This window comes from Mesoplodon bidens (genome assembly GCF_964165515.1).
Source record: "Mesoplodon bidens genome assembly, chromosome: 15".
Taxonomy (NCBI): Eukaryota; Metazoa; Chordata; class Mammalia; order Artiodactyla; family Ziphiidae; genus Mesoplodon; species Mesoplodon bidens.
In genome coordinates, this window is record NC_138171.1 from 56594550 (window position 1) to 56618340 (window position 23791).

Here is a 23791-nt window from a genome sequence, read left to right on the forward strand (position 1 = left end):
TTCCCAGTTTGATTAAGTCAAATTTAAATGATGCCACCAATCGTGGCACAGTGGTTAAGCATCCTCCTGCCAACGCAGGGGACACAGGTTTGAGCCCTGGTCCAGGAAGACCCCACATGCCGCGGAGCAACTAAGCCCGTGCGCCACAACTACTGAAGCCCGTGCACCTAGAGCCCATGTTCCGCATCAAAGAGTATCTCCTGCTTGCAGCAACTAGAGAAAGCCCACGTGCAGCAGTGAAGACCCAACACAGCCAAAAAAAAAAAAAAAAAAAAATTTAAATGACCACACGTGGCTAGTGGCTGTCGGACTGGATGGTGCAGATCTACTGAGAAAGCTACATGTGCTGATCCTTTTGTCTGGGCCCTTCAAATGAACTATGGTTCATTTTGAGGTTATGCCCTTGGCTTCCTTGGAGGGAGATCTTAAGGAAACCTGACAGTGATTTGTCCTAGGGATGTAACAGGGCATCATCTACCACATTCTTTATTATTGCTTCATCTAAAGCTCTGTGAGGACATTTCTTTTAGAACTCCCTTTGAGGAACTGACATATTTTCTTCTCATTAGCAATGGAATTATCCAAAATAGCCACATTTCCATTTTCACACTGGTTGCCAGGAAGCTCAAAGGAAACTTACAAACCAATGAGAGCAACCACATAGGATCTCATATGTATGTATGTATGTATATATATGATTTCCACTGTTCCCTTAATGGAAACACTCTTAGTTTACATCTTCTCTGACTCTGATATTTTATTTCTTACTTCTATTTTATCACTCTTTTCTGAGTTTCTCTAGAAATTATCTCAAATCTTTTGTGGAATTATATAAAATGCATTTTTTTAACTAATAAAAATAATGTCCAACAGTACCAGTATTTTACAGGAGTCACTCTCTCTCCAATATCATTTATCATTTAAAAAACAACAAAAACCAAAAAAAAATCACACTGTAATGAAGACTTTCTAAAATGCTTCCAAACACATGCTCAGAGTTTGCTCTTAGGTACCAACCAGAAGCGTTGTTAGCTAAAAGGAGAAAAACAGTTGCATTCAACACACTCCAAGATCAGGAGAGATTTCAGACAGCCCACGGTGTGGGACACAGCTGCTCTACGTGATGTAGGAGCTGTCAGCCTCATGGCTCCATGAAATCCAGGCCTTATCCTCCACGCACTGGCTGGACCACACCCAGGAAAGCTCTGGAAATGGTCAAGGATGGGGAGAGTGTGGCTCGAATCCCACGGTGGCCACTGTGGAAACAATCTCCCAGGCAACGGCATATTTGCTGTGTCCATCTCATTCCTTAACTGGCTTTCAGGAGCTAAAAACGGCCCTTGCTTCCTGGGGTGAGGTGAGGGGGAGGAGTGAAAAATGAAAGGTCAAGGAAACCTCTCAAGCGATCTCGCATTTTAATTTTGCTCTAAAATAAAGCTGTCTGCTTCACTTTTTTCATTCTCCAGGCAACACCTCCCAGCTTTCTGATGACCGCAAAGCAGAACATGAAGGACGCTCAAATAAGAGACTTTTGTTGGGGCGGGGGGGTTGGTTTGGGATAAAAGGAGAAGAGGATATTCGGAAATCTGTCGTATCTAATTCCCTTTTCAACCCAGAGCTGAGAGCATCAGGAACACTCAGATTCTCTAACACTTGTTAAAGTGCTTCTGTCGCCCAGCTGAACAAGTAAACTAGAATAACTTCCCAGTGCAAATTTCCTTGCCAAACTCTAGCTCATATGTCCATAAGATTTCAGGTAAGAGGCGTGTATCATGCTTAAGCCCATTCCTATATAACCCACGCCCACTGCCAGTCCTGCCATCAAAGACTAAACACGGCGATCATTTTGGAAGATGAGAAACGAATACCAAGTGCCTACTGGACACCATGTATTTCTAATCCCAATAACAACAGCTTTGCAAAGTAAGCATTATTATTATTTCTGTTTTACAGATAAGGAAACTGAGATTTACCTAAGGCCACAAAACTGAAACCAGGGCTTCTATTCTCAAGTTCAGTGTCCTTTTTTGCACCACCCCAGTCTCTGGGGAAACTATCCTAATAGCTGAGAAGACTTCTTCAATGGTCAATTCCCCATTAAGAAAAATGGCAACAACACTCAAGGCTCTTCACGGAGCTCGTGGGGAATAAGAACAAAACGTAATGAAAGTTGTTGTGGTATCATTCAAGAGCAGAAGCAGAAGTGGCTAAGAGTCAAAGTTGAAAACACGACAGTCCCAGGACAAGTGAATGCCAACAGCTGCAGATCAGGTAAGAAAAAGAAAGAGAAACAAGAAAGCCAAGAAGAGGGTAGGTAGGCAGGGCTGGAAGAGGCATCAGAAAATCCGAGAAAAGATGGACAACTGGGGTCCCAACTGTTGGGGCAAAATCACCTCCAAAACAAAGGTCCCCTGGTTTCAGACACTCAATCCTCTACCGGGGAGGGGGTGATCAGCTCTACCTCAAGGAAGCAGAGGGCACAGCTGCAGTGTCCACTTGCCAAGTGGCTGTTGCCCCTTCGTCAGCAAAGAATGGCCTGGTTTTCATCTGGGGAGCCCCCTCACCCCTCTCTCAGTCACATGGTCAGATGAGGGCAACTCCAACCCCAGTGCCAGTGGGGGTCACATGATTCGAAGCTCGCCCATCACAGGAGTCCATCTCCCGACCCTGGGGTTTAGGGATGGGCTTGGGATCCAAGACAGACCCCTGAGAGATGCCGGGACAGGCTGAGTCTGGTGCTGCTGGGAGCTGCCTGGTCCACCCACAGAGGGCGCCAGCCTGAAAAGGACGCCCAAGCAGAGGAAACCAGGGGAAATGGGAGCAGATGTCTGACCACAGGTCCAGGCAGGTCTGAGGCCAGACCCACCCCTGGACGTTTCAGTTGCAACACGAGCCAACAAATCCCATTTCTGCTCAAGCAGTCCGAGCTGAGCGGTCATGGCCACACTAGGAGGCCCGACAGCACGAGAAAGCTCCACCCTGCCTCCTTCTGTCTGACAGAAGGATCACTTCCTCGAGGAGGTTGGGCAGGTGGATGCTGGCATTTGGAGGCTGTGGCTTCTACGTATGGCACTCCATCGCCCAGAGGCAAAAGCACCAGAGAGTAACAAACAAGTGTGGTCCCCACCCCAGCGGTGACATCTAACTGAAAACCAGGTAATTACCTGATACACGTGGAATGCATTGGTGGCTTTGCCCCGGAGAAACACTGACGGGATCCAGACGTTGATCAGCGCTCGGTTTGATCTGAACAAAAGAAAGATGCAAAGTGGTCATTTCAATTTACCAAAAAAAGGGAGGAAGCTATTTTCTCCTCTAAGAGGCAGACGATGTACAGCAACACCTATTACACTTAATTGTAAGCTAAAGCATCAGTTTCCATCTCATTACTTGGTCCCCCAAGATTATTTTTAAGGGACTTAGTTTAAACTATATATATATTTTAGATGTATATATGCAGTTTGTATTCTAGAATGAGAAAGAGCTGCCCTTCAGTCCCTACTAACTGAGTGACCGTGGCCCATAATTTATCTGAACCTCAGTTTGCTCATCTGAAGAGGGGGACGATCACCGGAAGCCCCCACGAGGCGGGGGAGGGTCAGGAGCACTCACGCCCACAGGGCTTCCGGAGCGTTTGGAGGAGTCATGCTGCCCCCTCACTGTGCCCACTTTAGACCCTGACTCCCACTTTAAGGTCAGGCTCCACGAAAGAGCTCAGGAGACCAATGCTCAGGCTATGCAAGAGACAGCTCTTTGGGGTGGGGAGAGGGGGTTCCAGGAAGCCAGGCACCGATAACCGCTCTTGCAACTTTTCCAAAAACACTGTGTGTGGCTCGAATAGAGCAAAATCATTTACGGAGCACATACACTGCAGGGCTCCATGCTGTCACCTAGATTATCTCGGTTGATCCTTGCCGGCTATTTGAGAGAACTTCAAGGGTTCTTTCGGTTATGTGACAGTTCCGCCTTACATGATGACTTGAACCTAACTCTGAGTCACTGGGCGCACACATCCACCACCACCACTCTTCCACCAGCTGGATCTACATCATGTGAAGCTGATAAGTTAACTGTCACGGAAAATTCCAGATCAATCATTAACAGCTCTCACAACAGTGCTGTGCAATTCTGGAAGGGCTGGGAGGTCCTAGCCCTTGTTTCTGCTAGGAGTTTCTCCAGGGCTAAACGCTTTTCCTGGAGTTCTCCTTATCTCTAAACAGCAGCTCTTAAAAATTCGCCAGCCTCTGGTGCTGAGAACACAGTTTGAGACACTAATGATGGAAGAGTCCATGACTCAACAGCCTCACAACCTCCACGGTAAAGAGCATTTCATTTTCACAAAGAAATGCTTCTCTCCTGAAGCAGCATTTCTTCTAAGCTCTGAGCCCAGGTGCTGACCGCCTTCATGGGGCAAAATACACCCTATTGATAACCTCCCCAGGGCTCCAAGTACAAACTGCCATTCTGAGGCACCAAACTGATTTGGATATCAGTTTGTGACACCCATCCTGGAAAGGTCCCCAAAACTGTGCTAGTGACTAGAGTGTTCCCCTTTCATTTCTGTCGGGAGGGGGGGTGTAGAAGTGTAACTGACACTCTGGTTTCCATTAACCTCCCAGGATTGGTGAGGGCTGGACCACCTCCCAGGGCTCCAGGAGGTCCCTCAGGTCCCCCCGTACGTGTTCTCCCTTTCAGAGCACATAGCTCGCTGTATTAGAATTGATTGTCCTCTCTCTCTTAGACTTAGAAGTGTGAGTTAAGGGAATAAAATAATGATCCCAAGTATGGAGGACCAAATAAGTTGGAGGAGTCAAATCTACCAGGGCACTTGGTATGCAGGGAGGGCCAGCGGAGGCTGGGGATGGAGCTGAGGTCAGCCAGGGCCCTCTCTGCAAGAGAAGAGGGAGAGGGAAATGGCGCTTCCCTCTGGCTTTAGTGGAGATGATCAACCTGAGGGGGAGGAGGAGGAGAGATGAGGTGGCTGGACCCGGCAGAGGTTGCCTGAGAGCAGGGACCATGGCTGATTCATCCCCTCCACCGACGACCTGGCACGACCCCTCCCCACAGCAGGCACGTGATAAATTCTTGCTTTATGAATGAGTCCCTTGCGCCTCACGAGTGGCTCATCTCTGGGATCCCCTCTGCGGCTTTCACCTCTCTCCCCAGCTGGTCCCCCCTTTCCCTCCACCAGGCCACCATCCCATGATCCTTTTCACTATGTACTCCCCTCCACACTGCCCCCCAAAGGCCCATGCGAAGCAAACTTGTCTTTGATTTTCATCCTTCACCTCTTAACCTCCACGACCCCCCTCACCAATCTAACAGGCACCTCCACCTCTACCACAGCTGCCTCTTGATCCCCTCCGAGCTTTTCATAACCCCACTCTTGTGATCTGCGCCTTGTGAATGAGGAAACTCAGGCTGAGAGAGGTTAAGCAGCTCGCCCAAGGTCACACCAGCATGAGTCCTGCAGTTAAGATTTCAACTTGGCTCAGCCTGGCTCTAACAAAATGCTCTTCCGATGCCCCGCCCTCTCTCCTGGGGAAGCTGAACCTTCCTCTACTCAGCACAACTAAATGAGAGAGGAGGGAGGTTCTGCTTGCCCTTAACTCAGGACTCACTCCTCTCTTCACCAGCCCCAGGGGATTACTGGTCCCAAAACTGAGGCAACTTGATCAGAAAGAGTCAGTCTGAAGACCAACTAAATTCCTTAGGGGTTATCAGCAGAGGCGCCAGACAGAATTAAATCCAATAAAAAATCAGACCAATGTACTGAACTACTGCCGTTTCCAATAGCCCAGGAGTTGCAAACTCAAAATTTGAACGGGAGACACCCAGACAACGGAATGAGTGGAGTGGGTCACAGTCAGACAAAAGGGAGAAGTGGGGACTGCAGCAAGCTGACAAGCATGCACCCTGGATGGAAGAAGCAGCTGCTGCTCAGCTCTAGCTGATGGTGGCCTTGCTGGGATTTCTTCTTTTAAAGAAAATGGAGATATTTAAATTTTCATGTGATACCTTCCGACTCTTAAATGTCAGCCAAAAAGAAATTGTTTTTCAATACCCAAAGAGGGAGATAAAAACACATCTGAAGGCCAGACTCAGGCTGCAGGCAAACAACTCCCCACCTCTACAATAACCAAATCAGCCATGCAGATTTCAACAGCGGTTGCTGGTTCCCTCTATGGTCCTGGGACGCAAGCCAAGTAACAGAGTCTTGTTTCTAAAGGGCCCCTCATGAGCAGATGCTGTGGACTTACGTTTCAAAATCCGACAAACTCTGGTCTTCGGATGTTTGACTCAAATCTCCAGGCACCTGCCATAGGGAGAGGGGGAAGGGGAGAGAGAAAATGCATCATGGTTACCATGGTTTGCATAATCACAGGAAATTCTGCTTCTCAATGACCCCTGAGCATTTCCTGTTCAGAATGAGGTGAAGAAGCAGTTACTGGAAAACAATAAGAGATTTTATGGAAGGATGGTTAAAGATGGAGTTACAGTAATAAAAATATGCCACCATGAAAGACCTCAATTACCTTCACAGAAAAAAAGGACTGTTAATCCTACTGAGATCATCATGCGTGTGTAAAAGCATGTAATTTTGGAGCTATAGAGGCTTAATTAGGAGCTGAGAGGCAAGGTATCAAATGTGCAAAGGCAAAAATATGCATCATCACCGTGATAACCATCACGCACAGACACACGTGGTGTGTAAACACAAAGGGGAATGTCTGTCCCCCAAATGGCTCTATCCTTTCCCCTCACACGTGTGAGCAATTTAAGGCAGCCGAACATGACTTTCTCTTGTGACTCAGAAGGGCCCCATGAGAACAGGATTGGGTGCAAGAAACTACAACGCCTGGTGGGATGGCAATTCTCATCCAGAGCAGACAGCGAATGGCCAGCACTTGTAGATGCTCAATAAATCGTGATGTTATCGTACCCTGGGAATGAGCTTCCTTTTGTGATAGGATCGAATTTGAACTGGAGAGAACTTAAGACTGTGGATCAAAACTAAGAAGAGGGGCTTCCCTGGTGGCGCAGTGGTTGAGAGTCTGCCTGCCGATGCAGGGGACGCGGGTTCGTGCCCCGGTCCAGGAAGATCCCACATGCCGCGGAGCGGCTGGGCCCGTGAGCCATGGCCGCTGATCCTGCACGTCCGGAGCCTGTGCTCCGCAACAGGAGAGGCCACAACAGTGAGAGGCCCGCGTACCGCAAGAGAAAAGAAAAAAAAAGAAAAGAAAAAAAAGAAAAAAAAAAAAAAAAAAAAACTAAGAAGAACCAAGAGGGTAGAGAAGGGTGCGGGGTGACGAGGGAAAGTTTCACACTGTGCACCTGTCGGGGCATTCTCCTTATCCTCAATCTTCATCAATCGTGATAAGGATCCGGGGGTGGGTAATGCTCCCTGCCCCCCAGATGAGGGAACTGAGGATCACAGAGGCTGAACTTGTCCAAGGCCACACATGTAGGAAAGGGATACGAATCCAGGTCTGTCCAGGCTTTTCTGCTACAAACGCTTAGCAAACAGAGGAAAAGCCAGCTCAAAGGTGATAGGAGAAGGTGAGACTTGGCAAAGTCTTGCCTGTACAGAGGATAAGAAGACACTAGAAGGTAGTCCTTAGAGAAACAGCAGGCTCCTTCTGGAGGCAGGAGGACGCAGTGGTTATGCAGCCTGGGCTCTGGGACCACACGGCTCAGGATCCAATCCCGAGCTCCTGTGCGGCCACAAGCAAGTCACTTGACTTCTCTGCATCACACTGTCCTTGCCTGTAAAATGGGTATGTATAATACTAATACGCACAAGGTTGTTCTGAGAACAAGAGGAGTTGATATGTGTAGAGCATGTGGAACAGTGCCAGGCAGGTAGAAGGGTCTCCTTGACTGACCTGTGCGCTATAATAATATGACAACTCTTGAGAAGTTGTCTGTTACCCTTGACACCACACATGAATCTGCCCACAACCTGGAGGTGTCTCGCCCCATACATGGCAGCCCTGAGGGAGAATGGCCCAAGCTGAGCCCTTTCCAGGTCCCTGGAACTAAGCAATTCAATTGGGCTCCGGGCTGCAGGCTTTGTTAAGGAGCTGCTGTTAAGAGATTCTTTTAAGCCCAACAAGGAGAAACCCGCCTAACCGCTTGAGAGAACATCAGTTTCAAAAGATCAGGAACTCCCTGGGCTGTGGGTCGGGGTGGCCCTGCTGTTAGAGGGACTGTTATTTTCCTCTGGGCGGCTGTGGTGAGAGCTGGTACAATCTATCAGGGGAAGCCACGAGGCTGTGTGTACTGAGATATCTAAAGACACCTACATCCTTTGACCCAGAAATCACAGTCCTCTGCTATCCAGAGGAAACAAAGACGCCAACCAAAAGGATCTAAAGGTCCAACTAGAGAGGAATGATTCAAGAAATTATGACATGTCCGTATGAGATGCCTGGTTTAAAAAGAAACGAGTTACATACACATACACACACACACACACACACTCATGAAGGTACGAGCACAAAAATAATTCTGGAAAAGGATCTAAGAAAATAACAGTGGCTATTATTGATAACAGATTAGGAGTGGGATTGGGGAGAGAAATGATACTTATTTTTCATTTGCTATCTTTCTGGAAGATTAAAAAAATGTATCTTTTGAGTGAATTGCTTTAAAAGAATTTAAATGTGCTTTTGAAGAATGAGATAGCATTCCACGTGCAGTTATGAAAACAACTCCAAGATGGACCATCACATGAAAGCAAAAGTAGGGTACAGACGGTGTGTCTAATACACCAACTTGGGTGAGAAAACAGAGAATGAAGAATATCAAATTGTATTTGTTTTTGCATCAAGAAGGTAAAGAAGTGAAGTTCAAGGCACCAATCAAAGGGGCATCAGCCTGTGGGTGCTGGGGCGGGGGTGGGGCCCAGGCAGTGGGGTGGGAGCGAGGCTATTTAGTCAACACTCTTTTGTATCGTTCGAGTTTCAAAATAATCTAATACTAACAATTAAAAATGTAAATTAGAATGCATTATCCCACCAAAAGAGTGCTTTTGATAAATTTCTAATGGCATAGAAAAAAAAAGCTCCTGGTCTCTGTTTAATAAAAAGCCGCTATGGGGAATTCCCCGATGGTCCAGTGGTTAGGGCTTGGCGCTTTCACTGCCGAGGGCCTGGGTTCAATCCCTGGTTGGGAGACTAGGATCCTGCAAGCCACAGGGCACGACCAAAAAAAAATTTAAAAAGAAAAATAAAAAAGCTGCTACGGACTGCAAATGCCTAGTGCGAGTCTTGAATACAGCTCATAATGACTGTGGATCAGTATTAGGATGAAAGAGATCCGAAAGACAGTGGGGTATCAGAGAGGGCAGCCAGGTGGATTTGTAGCATGGATCTGAACTTTCCCGTACTTTCTACAATGAAGATGCATTAATTGTGTAAATACTAACAGATACCTACTATATTGTACATATACACATACATAATATATGCCTACATTAATTATATACATAATACATTAAGTGTGTATCGCATTACTGCATAAAGTGAATAAGACAGTCTTTCCAATCCTCCCCCACAGGATGGGAGAGGCTGTGCCCTCAGGTCTTCTATTCATGGGGGACAAACGAGGGCTAAGGCTGGCTCTGAAGCGCCCCCTTCCAGACACCAGTCTCCCCTCAGCGCTTCCCCATGGAACCCAGTGCCTTCTCTGGCGGGGCTGCACGGTCTCTCCACCTCTCTTCTCTGAGCTTTCCCTCAGCATCTGAGCCTGGGGAAGGTTCTTTGGTACAATGTGAGGATCAGGTAAGCAGATCGGAGGAAGGACCCACAGACTGTGAAGGCACCAGTGGCATCATTACACTGCCTTTAAATGCAGGCTCTTCTCAAACGGGACGTGAACAGAGCTTGGACCCGGGGAACCTCATTCATAAGAAGCAAGGTTCTGACTGTCTGCCCCACCAGGCTGAGGGGAAGGGTGACCAGAAGCAAAAGATAAGGTGAGGTTTTTAAGGACAGATGTCACTCTGAACAAAGAGCTTCTGAAAACAATCAATTTTTAAAAGAAAGTATCTTCCTGACAGATAAATTTCCCTGCAGGGATGCTTATTTGTAGGGGGACCCTCTTGGACAATGGATGTTAAGTATCTGGGAGTTGTTAAATCCTCCCAACTCAGGAGTTTTTCTTCTTTTTTAAAAAAAATTTTCCTTCTTAAACAATTTTTTTTCTTTTAAAAATTTTCTTTTTATTTATTTAATTTTATTTTTGGCTGCATTGGGTCTTTGGTGCTGTGTGTGGGCTTTTCTCTAGTTGCAGCGAGCAGGGGCTACTCTTCGTTGTGGTGCGCAGGCTTCTCATTGCGGTGGCTTCTCTTGTTGCAGAGCATGGGCTCTAGGCACACGGGCTCAGTAGTTGTGGCTCACAGGCTCTACAGCGCAGGCTCAGTAGTTGTGGCTCACGGGCTTAACTGCTCCGCAGCATGTGGTATCTTTCTGGACGAGGGCTCAAACCCATTTCCCTTGCACTGGTAGGCAGATTCTTAACCACTGTGCCACCAGGGAAGCCCCCGGGAGTTTTTCTTCTGATTACTGGCGTTACTGGCATCAGCAAGCCAGGAGACATTTATGTGTCTGCCTGAGTTCAGGGAGGCTGGCTGGAAAAAGAGTCCATGAACTTTCTGACTTCGGTGGAATAGATCTTAAAAATCAGGCCAGGCTCTACAGCAACTGCAGTATGATAATTGATGGCCAAACTTATTAAACATCTTAACATGTTCTCTTTTCATTCTGTCTACCCAGATTGGAGCTAGATAGCATCTGGGGTTTACAGTAAGCATCCAGAAAGCTGATTTGACTTCATATTCTGGCAGTGAAAGACTTGTGGGGTAGAGATTTTGGAAGAAAAATCAACTTTCTATTGATACTGGCCACAAACATCCCTCGTGCCTTCCTGAAGCCCTGGGGAGTCTTGGAGGACACATCTCTGCAATGGAGGCTTCTTTTTGATTCCCTCCAACGTGGAGCACAAGTAAGTGTGGTTGTCCTCATTTGCTTCTCCCTGGCCCTGCAGAGAAGGCGGCTCATCATCTGGCCTGCGGTCTGGGGGTTCGGCGGTCAGTATGTGAGTGCAGAGAAAGGAAGAGCCCATGGCTGGAGAAACAGAGCAGCCAGGATTTCTGGGTCTTTCTGTAGCAAACACCCCAGGTGCTGCATACACAAGGATGTGGAGGGACAGGCGAGACCCACAATCAGAATCCTTTTCCATCTCTGGGTATACAAGTCAGCCTCCACTGATCATGAAAGTCGTCACATGGCTCTCTGAAGGTCCTGCTAGAAAGCAACAAAGATGGAGGGCAGAGGGGGCCAATGCGCATTGAACATCTACTATGCGCCAATGTATTGGCACATTATTAATCCTCAAATAAATACTGTGAAGGACGTAATATCGCAAGTCATGCTTCCCTCCTTTCTTCCCCCAGCCTCTTTGTATGGCTGGCTCTTTTCACATCTTTTCAGATTCAGCTAAAAGATGACCTCCTATGAGATACCTTCCCTGATCACCAGAAATAAGCAGATTCCACACTGCCACCCTCTGCCATTCCCGGTGCTCAGGCTGCAATTATTCCACAGTCTGTATTGGTCCCTCCCTGCGAGCCTGGGGACAGCAGCTTCCACGAAAGGTCATTCACACAGGCCCTGGCATGTTGTGGGCACTGACTGAGCACTTGTGACTGAAGGAAACAAGTGAATGATGAGGGAAGCTCCATTTCCACGGAAGTGTCTATCAAGTTTTAAACTGTTCTGGAGCAAATTCGAAATCATCATGCACAAGAAGGATGAGTTAGTTTGGAGACAAGAGGAACCAAAGGAAGAGAACCATGTTCCTTGTCTTCTAATTATAGGGCTCTCGGATTCACTGCTCAAAAGACAAGGCAAAAAGGCAGACAATACAGGACAGCAAATCTTTGTCCCAATCGTGAAAAGACACCCATAATTTATGTTTTCCAGTCACTTTCTCACACATCCCTCTTTTCACATAGCCTTCCCTTCAGCAATTAGCTCTCACTTTGCACTGCCAGAAACAACTATTTCCCATCCCACCGACACCTTGCTTTCTCTTCTCACTTTTTAAGAAGAAACAACATGTGAAATGCACGGCTCTGTCTCCAGCTTGGTCGCTGGGCCAGAGGACAAACAGGCTCAGGGCTGCTGCTTTGAACACAAAGCAGGCCTGGGCTTTCCTCCCCTCAGGGAGGCTGCTGCCAGGTCTGGACCACTTTCAGGGTTGTGTGTTTATCTGTTAATTTGTTCTCTGTTTTACAAATATACAATTAGAGGCATCAGCTGAGGCCCGAGACTCTCTACTGGGAGTAAAGAATGGGCAAATAAGAGCTTTAAAGAGTCTTTAATTCAATTCTCTGAGTAGCCCTGGAAGCTTGCATAAAGGCAGGCTAGCACACTTCTGTGAATTAGTTTTTGATGTGTCTGTTTTTCCCAAAAAGACTCTGAGGGTCTCAGGAACAATATTCTCAGAACCCCAGATGGTATCAGGCACATACTGATTGCTCAGAGCATGTTCCCAATGGATGGATAGATGAACAAATAGACAGATGGGGGACGGGATGGTTGGAGGAGGGCAGGGATGAGAAGGGAGGGGGCGTGAGAAAATTATCTAATTTACTAAGAATGGACATCTAGTTTCTTTCCAAGCAATTAAGATGCATGGACAACATACGTACATACAAAGGGCTTGCTAAGTGGCAGTTACTCTCATTGTTCAGGGGCAGAGTTCAAGGATGCTGGACAGAATAGACAGGTGTCTGGGGCCCAGCAGTCCCCATGCAAGAGTGAGGGGCCAGCTGCTCCACCACAGATGCACGCACCGTTACTCAGACCTTAGTCTGCAAATCCGTACTAGGTTCCTCTTATGGGCCAGACACTCTGGGTACCAGACAGGCAGCAGGGAGCAGGGGAGATGAAGGCCTGGGGCCCATGGAGCACACAATCCATCCAGGGAGACAGTCTAGAAATAACTGAGAGCACAATTACAGTGTGAAAAGTCCATGGAGAAGAATCAAGATAACTAAGGTGTCTGGGAAGGCAATTCGGGAAAGAGGTTTGGAGGGACCGGCGCTGGAGCTGAGGCCTGAGGGAGGACGGTGGGGCTCTGGTCTTTGCTCAGGTAGAGGGAAGCCTCCAAAAGGATTTAAGCAAGGGAGAGACTGGGCAAGTCCCCATTTGAAAAGTCATTCTGGGCAGCAGGCAAGAGGGAACAGCCAGGAGGCTGCTGAGCACACGTGCACACCCATACACACACACACAGTCATATGCACAAATGCACACGCACATGCGCACACACACCCATATGCACAAACCCATACGCACACACACACCCATACACACACACTCATACACATACACCACCATACACACACACCCATAAACACACATACTTATACGCATACACCCATACACACACACCACCATACACACACACCTCCATACACACAAACACACATCCACATGCACATGCACACACACAACCATAGGCACAAACACACACCCATACGCACACACACCCCCATACACACATACTCACACATACACACACACCACCATACGCACACACACCCATAAACACACATACTTATACGCATACACCCATACACACACACCTCCACACACACACACCCATACACGCACTCATACGCAAACACACATCCACATGCACACACACACCAATATGCACACACAGCCATACACACACACCCATACACATACACACACCCATATGTGCACACACTCCCATACGCATACCCATACGTACACACCCGTATGCACACACCCATATGCACACACACACCCAAACGCACACACACACCCATACACACACCCATCCATACGCATACACTCATGTGCACACACACCCCCATACACACACACACCAATATGCACACACACCCCATACACACACTCATATGCACACACACCCACATGCGCACACACACCCATATGCACACACACACCCATACACAAACCCATGCACACACACACATGCAGATGCCATCTCAACTTGGCACACCAGATAATTTGCCAACGTCTGCCCATTGCCTTTTCAGCAACAGATATTTTAAAGCCTCACCTGTAAAGAAAGTACAAGTCCACAAGTGTCTCCAGTTTCTCTAGGCTTAATTACTAATAGAAAGCTATTCTTCAGTTATGAATTCTCAGCGAATCTCTAGCGAAAGACTTAGGCTTCCTAAGAAGGAGCTGAGAGCATTCGACTCATCTAAACCCTCTCCTGCTACACATGAGACACCCAGGACTGAGGAGTGGCTGGGTCCCCCCCCGCAGGTTTCTATGGCCCCACACCACAGCAGGGGTCATGCCTGCTCCTGACAGATCTCCAAAGTTTCTAGTAGGTGCTGCAAGGGCTTAGTGGCCAGAGCCTCCCCTCCCCCAATGCCCTTCTTCAGCAAGAGCAGCTTCTAGGGACTTCCCGGGCTGCCCAGTGGTTAAGAGTCTGCACTTCCACTGCTGGGAGCGCAGGTTCAATCCCTGGTTGGGGAACTAAGATCCTGCATGCCATGCAGCCAAAAAGAAAAAGAGCAGCTTCTATCATACTTTGACCCATTTCCCATATCGAGTTTCCAAGGCAGAGCTCCTTTTAAAGAAAAGGGTACACAAGCATGATTTACTTAAGAAGAAAGAAGATTAGAAAACACTCAACAAGCTGCCTCATTTCACCTTTAACTCCCATTGAACAGCCAAAGAAATGGAGGTACAGAGCAACCAGAAGATGCCAAGGAGAAGCAGAGTTGTGCAAACTCTAGAATCCAAAACTGCTCTCACCAGGACTGCAGTGTAAGCGGAGAGTGAATGTAGGATTTCCTTAAATACACAGCAAACACAACTGAAACTGTCACTTGGAAATTAGCCAGGGACCACCAAGCAGCATTTAACAGCATTAAGATGTATCAAGGAGGTTTAAGCGGCAGGTCTGCGGAGCTCATTACTGCAGACAGGAGCGGATCTGAGTCTATCTGGTGATGCGCTGGAGACACTAGGCTGGAAGGACAACAGAAGGACCCCTCCAGGCCCGTTACCCCAAATACTGTCTTCCTGCAAACAGAACAGCCCTCATGAGCTCGCACAGACACGTGTGCTGCTGGGGGAAACCCTCCAGGGTAGAGGGGGGGCTTGTTCATTTTTACATTCCTGGTCCCCAAACCCAGTACCTCCCCAGAATCAAAATCAACAGTTGGCAAACTATGGCCCACAGGCCAAATCCAGCCTGCGTTTGTAAATAAATTTTCATTGGAACACAGTGACACTGGTATGACATGTGTGTATCACCTATGGCTGCTGTCCACTCTAACCCCAAAGTTCAGTCCGTGTGACGGAGACAGTACGACCCACAGCACCTAAAATATTTACTCTCTGGGCATTTACGGAAAAAGCTGGCCAACTTCTGCTGTCGTTGATGGCTGAACAGATGTAGAAAAATCATCAGTAATTTCAAGGAAACACTTCCTTCTTCTCTGTGGGGAGGAACAAATGTTTGAGCTCCACAGCTTTGTGAAACGACTTTCAGTACTTGAGAGTAAAGAGAGGCCCCAGATCTGGATGGAGGGGGAGGGATAAGAAATGACATTTAAGGATCCAGGCCCTTATTTACATTCATTTACATCATCCTCACAGCAACCTTTTAACATGAGGATTTCGTGTCCCATGTTCTACAAGAGGCTCAGAGAGGCTCTGCGATGTGTCCATGCACACAGCAAGAATTCAAACCCAAGTCTGGCTGAAATCGGAGCTGTGCTCTTTTTACTGCACCTGCCGCCTCCCCGCAAAGCAACAAGGGTGCAAAACGAGAATCCAGGCTAATTCCTGAAGGAAGGAATCTGTTCCTTGTAACGGGAAATGAAGACACTCGGGCAGTCAGAGCATGTATACACCTGGGCTCCCTGCGGCTACTGAAACGTCTGGACTGTATTTCTGCCATTACAAGTGTGATGATTACATAAGCAGATGAGCAGGCACTGCTGACTTGCAGATAAAAGCATAATGACTCTGGAATGTTTCCTCCCAGGGTTCTTTCTGGGGATTTAATTTCTACCCCTTCCAAATAAGAGAGCCACACCCTAGAGGCTGCTTCAGGTGCGTGAGGTGGGTTGGAGGGGTGAGTTTCTCAGGAAATTCTTTAGTGAATCCCTTTGGCTGCCCAGGCCCTCGGGAAACATGCAGCGAGGGTCTGGTGTCTAAAGGTCAGGGAGACCTGGGCTTTGCCAGTTACTAACCGTGAAACCTATGCCCCAGTTTCCTCTTCTGTAAAGCGGGGCCAGCACTCACCCAACCCCAACCTCTGCAGCGTCCGTTTAGAAGCTGCCCAGCATGCTGCCTGTGCGGTTACAGTACATTGTCCTCAGCCGCCATTTCTTACCTTCCCTGTCACCTCCCTGCGGGAAGAGGACAAAACAAGACGGGGAACTCGGGCCAGCTCCACACTTTAGCAATCTTGCCTTCAGCTCGGGTGTTTTTTTTTTTTTAAATCAGAACCCATTTCCCACTACTGAGAATTCACCATGTCTCCTGATCTGTCTCCGGGGCAGCACAGGGCCTCCCACCAGCTGCTCCGAGCAGAGCAGCACCGGCCCCACCAGCAAGAACGGGCACTCGAGCAAGCTGTCTGCGTTCTCCTCAGCCCAGCATTTCTAGCCCCATCCAGCTGTGCCACAAGGAGCAAAGAGAACTGATGTAGTCCAGTGTCCCTCCCAGTCGGTGCTAAGGCACCGAAAACTGAACGGCCAACTTGGTTTCTACACGTCAGCAACAGAAACCTAGATGTTACTCTCTTTAATTGGATCTGTCCGCTCTGCTGGAACAGGAAGCTTCCTGTTTTATTTCTTACCCTTCAACTCCCCTCTTATTAAGACTGAGCTTGTATTTCCACATGTCTGTGAATATGGCCCAGGCTGAAAACGCACCTGTGGGTTTTCCCTTTCCTGTACTTTCAAGATTTCGATTTTTTTGGTAAGCAAACCACTTTTTTTGATTGACGTTTTGCCAAGAGGCCCAGCGTTAGCGGCAGCGCCCTGGCTGCTCTGCAGGGCATCACCCTGGAGGCTGCGGGTTGGGGGACGCAGTGGAAAGCAGATCAGTGAGAGCGCAGGGCACGGACGCCAGAGCCCAGCGCCTGGGGGCCCTCTTTCCAGTGCTGTGAGCCTAGCAAGTGGCTCGACCTCTCTCTGCCTCTGTTTCCTTCTCTGTAGAATAAATACAGTAATTCCACCTCCCTCGTAGGGTTGTCTTGACAAAGAAGTGAGACAGTTGATGTCCAGTGTAGGCAAGAGTGCCCGGGAGCCGGGGCTCCAAGTGCAGCCATGGCTGCATCACCCAGAGCAGCCCAGCACACGAAGGCCCAGCGGGAGTCCTCGCAAGGCCAAGTACACTGGGCTGGGCGTGGAGGCGGATCTTGCACTTCTAGAAGGTCTGAGCGCCTCTCACTCAGCACACCCACGGCGGCTCAGGGGCTGGCGAGGCTTGGGTCTGGGCTGCTGGGTCTCCCGTCAGTTCTGGAGAACACGGTCCATCTGGTTGCCTCACTTCCCAGCACAGTGAATACCATCTGTGTCCTCTACATGAGAAAACCCAGAAAGGTGACTTTGAAAAGTCACCCAGAGGCATCTCATCTTGTCTTCTTTGTCCATCTAGACCTATTATCACCATTTGTCAACAGGCAGTCAGCCAAAGCACATGGCTTTTCCTTCGTTTGCATGTTAGCCCCTGAGGTTTGGGGCAGCTGGAGACCATGCTGGGAGGGGACCACAGGCCACTGGGCACAGCTCCCATGCATGTCACTCAGCAGGGAGAGGGGCCGCTGGGGCCAAGCTGGGTGAGAGCCCAGGGCTCTGCCCTCCTCTCACCCACCCCAGCCCCTGTGTTCTCTTTTCAGAGGCCTGGAGCCCCGTGGGACACAGCTTGAAACCCACCACCCTGGAGAAAATCTCCAGTTTCCTGAGGAGGACAATCCCCAGGCACAACCACCAGGAGCTCTGGATTCACTCCTGCCACCGGCCATGTCCACTCCAGGTTCCTTCCTCACCCAATTCCCCGGACTTATGCCTTTCAAGGTTGGCATCTTTCAAACCCTACAAGGCTGAGGTGCCTCCACTCAGCAAAGCCTTTAGAACCTGACGTTTCTCTTTTACAAAGACAGCTGAAGGCTGCCCCGTGGTGTCCCCACGGCACTTTGTACGTGTGGCTGTTACAGCCCCTCCCACGTGCATGGAGATCACTAGTTTACTCCCTACTTCCCTAGACACCTGCAAGCTGACCGGGCACCAGGCTGTGCTTTCACCCACCTCAGACACCCAGGACCTATCGTGGGGCCTGGCAACAGGGTAATAATCCGTGATAACATCTATCTTTCTATCCTAACAGAAAGGTCTGGAAGGATAAGCACCAAACTCATCAGGATAGTGGTCTCTGGGGAGGGGAATGGAACTGAGGGTGACTGACAAAGAGATTTTAACATGATGTCTGAATATTTACATTCAGAATGTATTCATGTAATACATGTGCCTCCCAAAACATTTTTTAAAAAATAATAGCAGCTGTAGGGGCTTCCCTGGTGGCGCAGTGGTTGAGAGTCTGCTTGCCGATGCAGGGGACACGGGTTCGTGCCCCGATCTGGGAAGATCCCACATGCCAGGGAGCAGCTGGGCCCGTGAGCCATGGCCACTGAGCCTGTGCATCCAGAGCCTGTGCTCCACAACAGGAAAGGCCGCAACAGTGAGAGGCCTGCGTACGGCAAAAAAAAAAAAAAAAAAATAATAATAATAATAGCAGCTGTAATGACTTGAATGGTGGCCCCCCCCAAGTGGTATGTCCACATCTTAAGGCCCAGAACCGGTAAATGTGACTTTATTTGGAAAAACAATTTTGCAGATGTAACTAGGTTAAAGATCTCGCGATGAGATCATCCTGGATTATCTGGGTGGGCCCTAAAACCCAGTGATGAATGTCCTTAGAAAAGACACACAGAGAGACGCAGCAGAAGGCCGGCCATGTGAAGACAGAGGCAGAGATTGGAATGATGTGGCCACAAGCCAAGGAATGCTCAGGCCCGCCAGAAGCTAGAAGAGGCAGGAAGACTCTTCCCCTGGAATCTCCAGATAATACCTGGCCCTGCCGGTGTTCACACTTTGATTTCAGACTTCTGGCCTCCACAACCGTGAGAGAATAAATGTGTGTTGTTTTAAGCCCCCAAGCTGTGGTGACTTGTTACATTTATTGATCTCGTGCTCGGTGCCAGGCCCTGGGTTCTACATTTTAAATGTGTCATTACCCTGAGGGGTTGATACTATTATCATCCTCATTTTATAGATGAGGAAACAGACACTCAGAGAGTTGACTTAACCTGCTCAAGGGCACAGGGCTGTAAGTGCCAGAGCCAGGAGTGGACTCAGGTGTGGCGTTGAGAGTCCACTCTGGGCTGTAGCACGTAGCCAAAGAACACGGCTTTGGGGTTTGACAGGTCTAGGCTTGCACGCTTACTGTGCCATCCCAGCCAAGGCCCCCGACCTCTCCAAGCCTCACTCTCCTCAGGTATAAAGCAGGCAAATAATACTTCCCTGCTAGGCTTATTATGGATTAAGTGAAATAATGCAAATAGAGTCTGGTGTACTGAATCCCAGGGCCGGGTACAGAGAAGGCACTCAGCAAGCATCTCCTGAAGTCATGAATAAGGTCGGGTCAGGGTGCTACTCACAGGCAGGGATGGTCATGTCAGAGGCCAGGGGTAGGAAACGGCTGGAAGACAGGTGCAAACTATTTCCTACATTCACTCACCCAACCCAGTCCACTACGCTATCGGCTCTCGGAAACACCAGAGGGGTGGGAGGATGGATGAGTCCGTCAATTCCACAGAACAGCTCGGGGAGTTGGTCAGCCTTAGGGGTTCCACTGTGCGAGAGTAAAAGGTGATGGCGTCGATGGCAGAAAGGGAGAAAGAATTCTTAAAGCTGAGCTCCTGTCCTCGAACACTACACAGGCCCGTTCCTGCACCGGCGCCCAGACAAGCTGCTGTGTGATGTTCAGCGATGGACACCAGCAGTGACTCCAAAACAGCACCTTCCACAAGTACTCACACGTCAAAGTTAACAGCCCTGCCGCACACACACACCAGTGCCTCCCCAAACCAGCTAAACAATGGCCTCATCAGGGCTGGGCGGCCGCCACTTGCTGCCACTGCTGACTTAGGAAGCGGATCACCAACACCCTCAGTTAGAGCCCCAGACCTCTCCCCGCAGAGATCAGACACGACAAGCAGTCCTGCCAGGGAGAAATCTGTCTAATTTTCGATCTGCCTTTTATCAACAAGCAATAAATAATGAAGTTCTGCTCATCAAAGATGCCAGAGACAGTGCAATTTAACATCTGTTTTATAATTACATCTCCCGAAGTGCGATGTGTCCCCAATCCCCTTTGAAATTGATGACTTCCCAAGAAGACGTTTTTGGAACTGAGTCAAAGCAGCAAGAATACAGTCCTAGACCCACAGCCTGGTCCCTGCTCTGTTTCTAACATGCGGAGTGGCAGCAGGCAAGCCATTTCCCGGCTCTGAGCTTCCATTTCCTCCCCAGGAAAGGAAAAGGCAGGATAAAGGGGTGTGGCTCTTTGCTGCCCGGCATCCACTCCCCTCCTGGGAAATCACCCCACCATGAGATTTGTGTGGAACAAACCCTACCCAGCCTGATGCAAGGGTGAGCACCAAAAAACACAGATCAGTCAGCATATCCTGTCCTTGTGGCCATAGTGACTGGTTCAAGGTGGTTCAATCGGGGTGAAGCCTGGGGATTTTGCTGGCTACGGTGGACAGTCTCGTTCTTTCTCTTGATGATTACTGAGAAGATGGGACCACGGCTCATCCAGCTCTGAACTTTTCAGTTGCCTAATGTAACAAGTTCCTTGCTCTGCTGATGCCACTTTGGCTTGGGTCCTCTGTTTCTGCCACTGAAAGCATCCTAACTGATACAGAAACGATGATCCCTTCCAGGTCTGGCATTTATTTTATTTTATTCCATATGTTTTCCTAGGAAGGGCAAGCCCTCAAAAGAAAAACCCAAAGGAAAGCCTTCAATCCCTGCTGCCAAGGAGAGACTGGAGCTACTTCAGGACACAAACCATGTCGATCTTGTCTTTGATCTCCAGTTCAAAGCATAGTACGTGGAACTTGGGAAACTGAGAAACTCAACACACACAGACTGAATGGATACATCAATCAGACAGAGGTCTGCAAACTGTGGGCCCCTAGATAAGCTTTACTTCTCTAATGAGCATCGCCACCAGAGCCACCATAACTACCACCAGTATCACAGTTCAGTGAGTGCTACCCCAGGTGCCAGGCACCAAAAGCTCTGCAGAGATTATCTGACTGAGGTCCCATCACCACCCTAGGAGGCAAGTAAGCTGCCACCTCTGTAAGTCACCAGGGCCAGCCACAAATAACTCTGCTCCTTCTAGGTGCCCGGTAGGACTGCGCATCCTCACTTACCTGCAGTGACCTGTGTCCAGGGGACTTGCTTTGCCAATGAAATAAGAGAAAAGTGATGTGTCTCATATCCAGGTGGAAGATAGAGTGTGTGCTCGGCCAGGCTGTTTTGTCCCCCTCCCACAGCCTGGGTCTGGGTGTGAGAATGATGACAAGATGCAGCAGAGGGCCAGCAAACTGGTGAAGGACACGCAACATGGATGAGACAGAAACCATTGTTTTCTATAATGGCATTTTGGACTTCTTTGTTACTGCAGCATAACCCAGCCCACCCTGACTAATATACCACACCCCATTTTACAGACGGGAAAACTGAGGCTCAAAGACGTGAAGGGCCTTGTGCCAAACCATGCTGTTACTGAAGCAGAGAGGCACGTGTAGGCCTGGAGAACACAGACTTGGCCATTGTTGCTCAAGTTCTGAGGAGTTGTGATCCACCCCCACCTCGCAACCAGGTGACTTAGGGCTTTCACTGCCAGCCCTGCCCACACACTCTTGGTTGGAAACGCCGGGCACTAGGAAAACAGAGGTGTTGATTCCTCTGTACCTCAGAAACCAAGAGTCCACCCTGAAACAGCAAAACTGACAAATACCAAGTTCCCCAAACCCCAAGACATGTGAAGGTAGAGACATGTAAGAATATATACAATTCAGTATAATAATACAAAAAGAATGGAGGAGAGCGATGAAAGAAATAAAATAGAACTACTATGGAAGACCAGACCAGAGAACGTCAGTATGCACAAAGTCCTGCCATAGAATTTCCAGATCATAAACTTCTATACAATCATTTCTCTATAATCAAAAAGCAGCAGTAATTTTGACTCAAATGCCTCTTGACCAAAGAGTGAAACAAAACTAGTTACAAGATTCACTGTGTCCACAAAACAAAAACCAAACAGTGAATGCTGAGAGGAAGCACAGCTTCTCCTGGCGTTAGGACCTGCGAGAACGCGCTCCCACGGGTGCCCCTCAAGGTGACAGGGATGTGAATTAGTGGGTGTCTTCAGCGCAGTCCCATGCTAGGCAGCCTCCTAACAAATGGGCCGGTGGCCCCCGTCCTGGCATTCGTGCCCTGTGTCATCCCTTTCCCTGAGGGTGGGTGGGCCCTACTGACTCACTTCTAACCAACAGATGAAGGCAGAAGTGATGGGAAACCAGTTCCGAGGTTAGGTTATAAAAGACCGCGACTTCCATCTTGCTGGTCTCTCTCATGCTTTCCTGGCTCGCTCACTTCCATGAAGCAAGTGGCTATGATGAACCAGGGTGGTGAGCAACGGCCTCCAGCCAACAGCCCCGGAGGAACTAAGGCCCTCAGTCTAAGAGCCCCTGAGAAGCTGAGTCCTGCCAACGAGCACACGGGTGAGTATGGAAACAGACCCTTCCCCCATCAGGCCTGAGATGTCTGTGGCCCAGACCCAGAGAAAGAACCAACTAAACCACATGGATTCCTGAAACCATAAGATCGTAAATGTCGCTATTTCAAAATGTTGTTTCTGCCTCTACGTTTTGGGACAATTTGTTATGCAGAAACAGACAACTAGCACAGTCCCTAAACAAGTATAATGATGAGTTTTGTTCACTGTTTCTGTGTTACCCCTTCATGAATCGTTGGCATACTGCCCAATCCAACCCAGTGATGCTAACGGGAACCAAAATAAGGGGGCCTAAAACTCTGATCCTGTGATAAAACAAAGAGAAGTACTTCCCACACATCAGCCGGTCACAAGGCACCGTCGTGATGTTTGCCACATTTGCGTACTACCTGCACTATTGTTTATGTTATTTTTTAAATCAACTCACCTTTTTTAGTTATAAAATTTACTCAAAAGGAAATCACTCTAGCAAATAGAAAACCAACTACACTTGCTATATAGAGAAGGCAAACTGAATCCAATGAAACCAAAAAACTCATATTAAGTTCTAGGTGTCAGTGGTTCTCAACACCATCTGTGTTAGAATCACCCAAGGCAATGAGGGGTGTGCGCCGACCCCACTGCAGAGATTCTCCTTCTGCTGAGGTGGGGTCTAGATACCCAAGAATAGATACTTGTAGCTTATGGGCTCTGGCGAGGGCCTGGATGCCATCATCTCAGCTCAGCTCACGTGAGTGTCTCCTCCACCACACTGCTGACTAGGAGGGCCCAGGGAACAGCCCATTCTCTGCATTACTGGTGCCCAGGTCAGCCCCCAACACATGGAGAATGCTACTGTGTAGGCAGTGAATAAATAAACAAGGTATCATCCTGGATCCTGG

The 23791-nt window shown here is 48.6% G+C and overlaps 1 protein-coding gene across 2 annotated transcripts in view; it reads right to left on the minus strand.

The window, feature by feature from the left end:
- SNX29 (sorting nexin 29) overlaps window positions 1-23791 on the minus strand; it is a 555171-nt gene that overhangs the window by 172437 nt on the left and 358943 nt on the right. For both annotated transcript variants that reach the window (XR_014017700.1, XM_081257848.1), the window contains exons 17-18: window positions 6261-6316; window positions 3165-3246 (exon numbers count right to left, since the gene is read on the minus strand). Coding sequence is in view for 1 of the 2 variants with exons in the window: in XM_081257848.1 (XP_081113974.1) it covers window positions 3165-3246; window positions 6261-6316 (138 nt within the window). In the remaining variant the exon portion in view is untranslated. The remainder of the gene's footprint in view (window positions 1-3164; window positions 3247-6260; window positions 6317-23791) is intronic.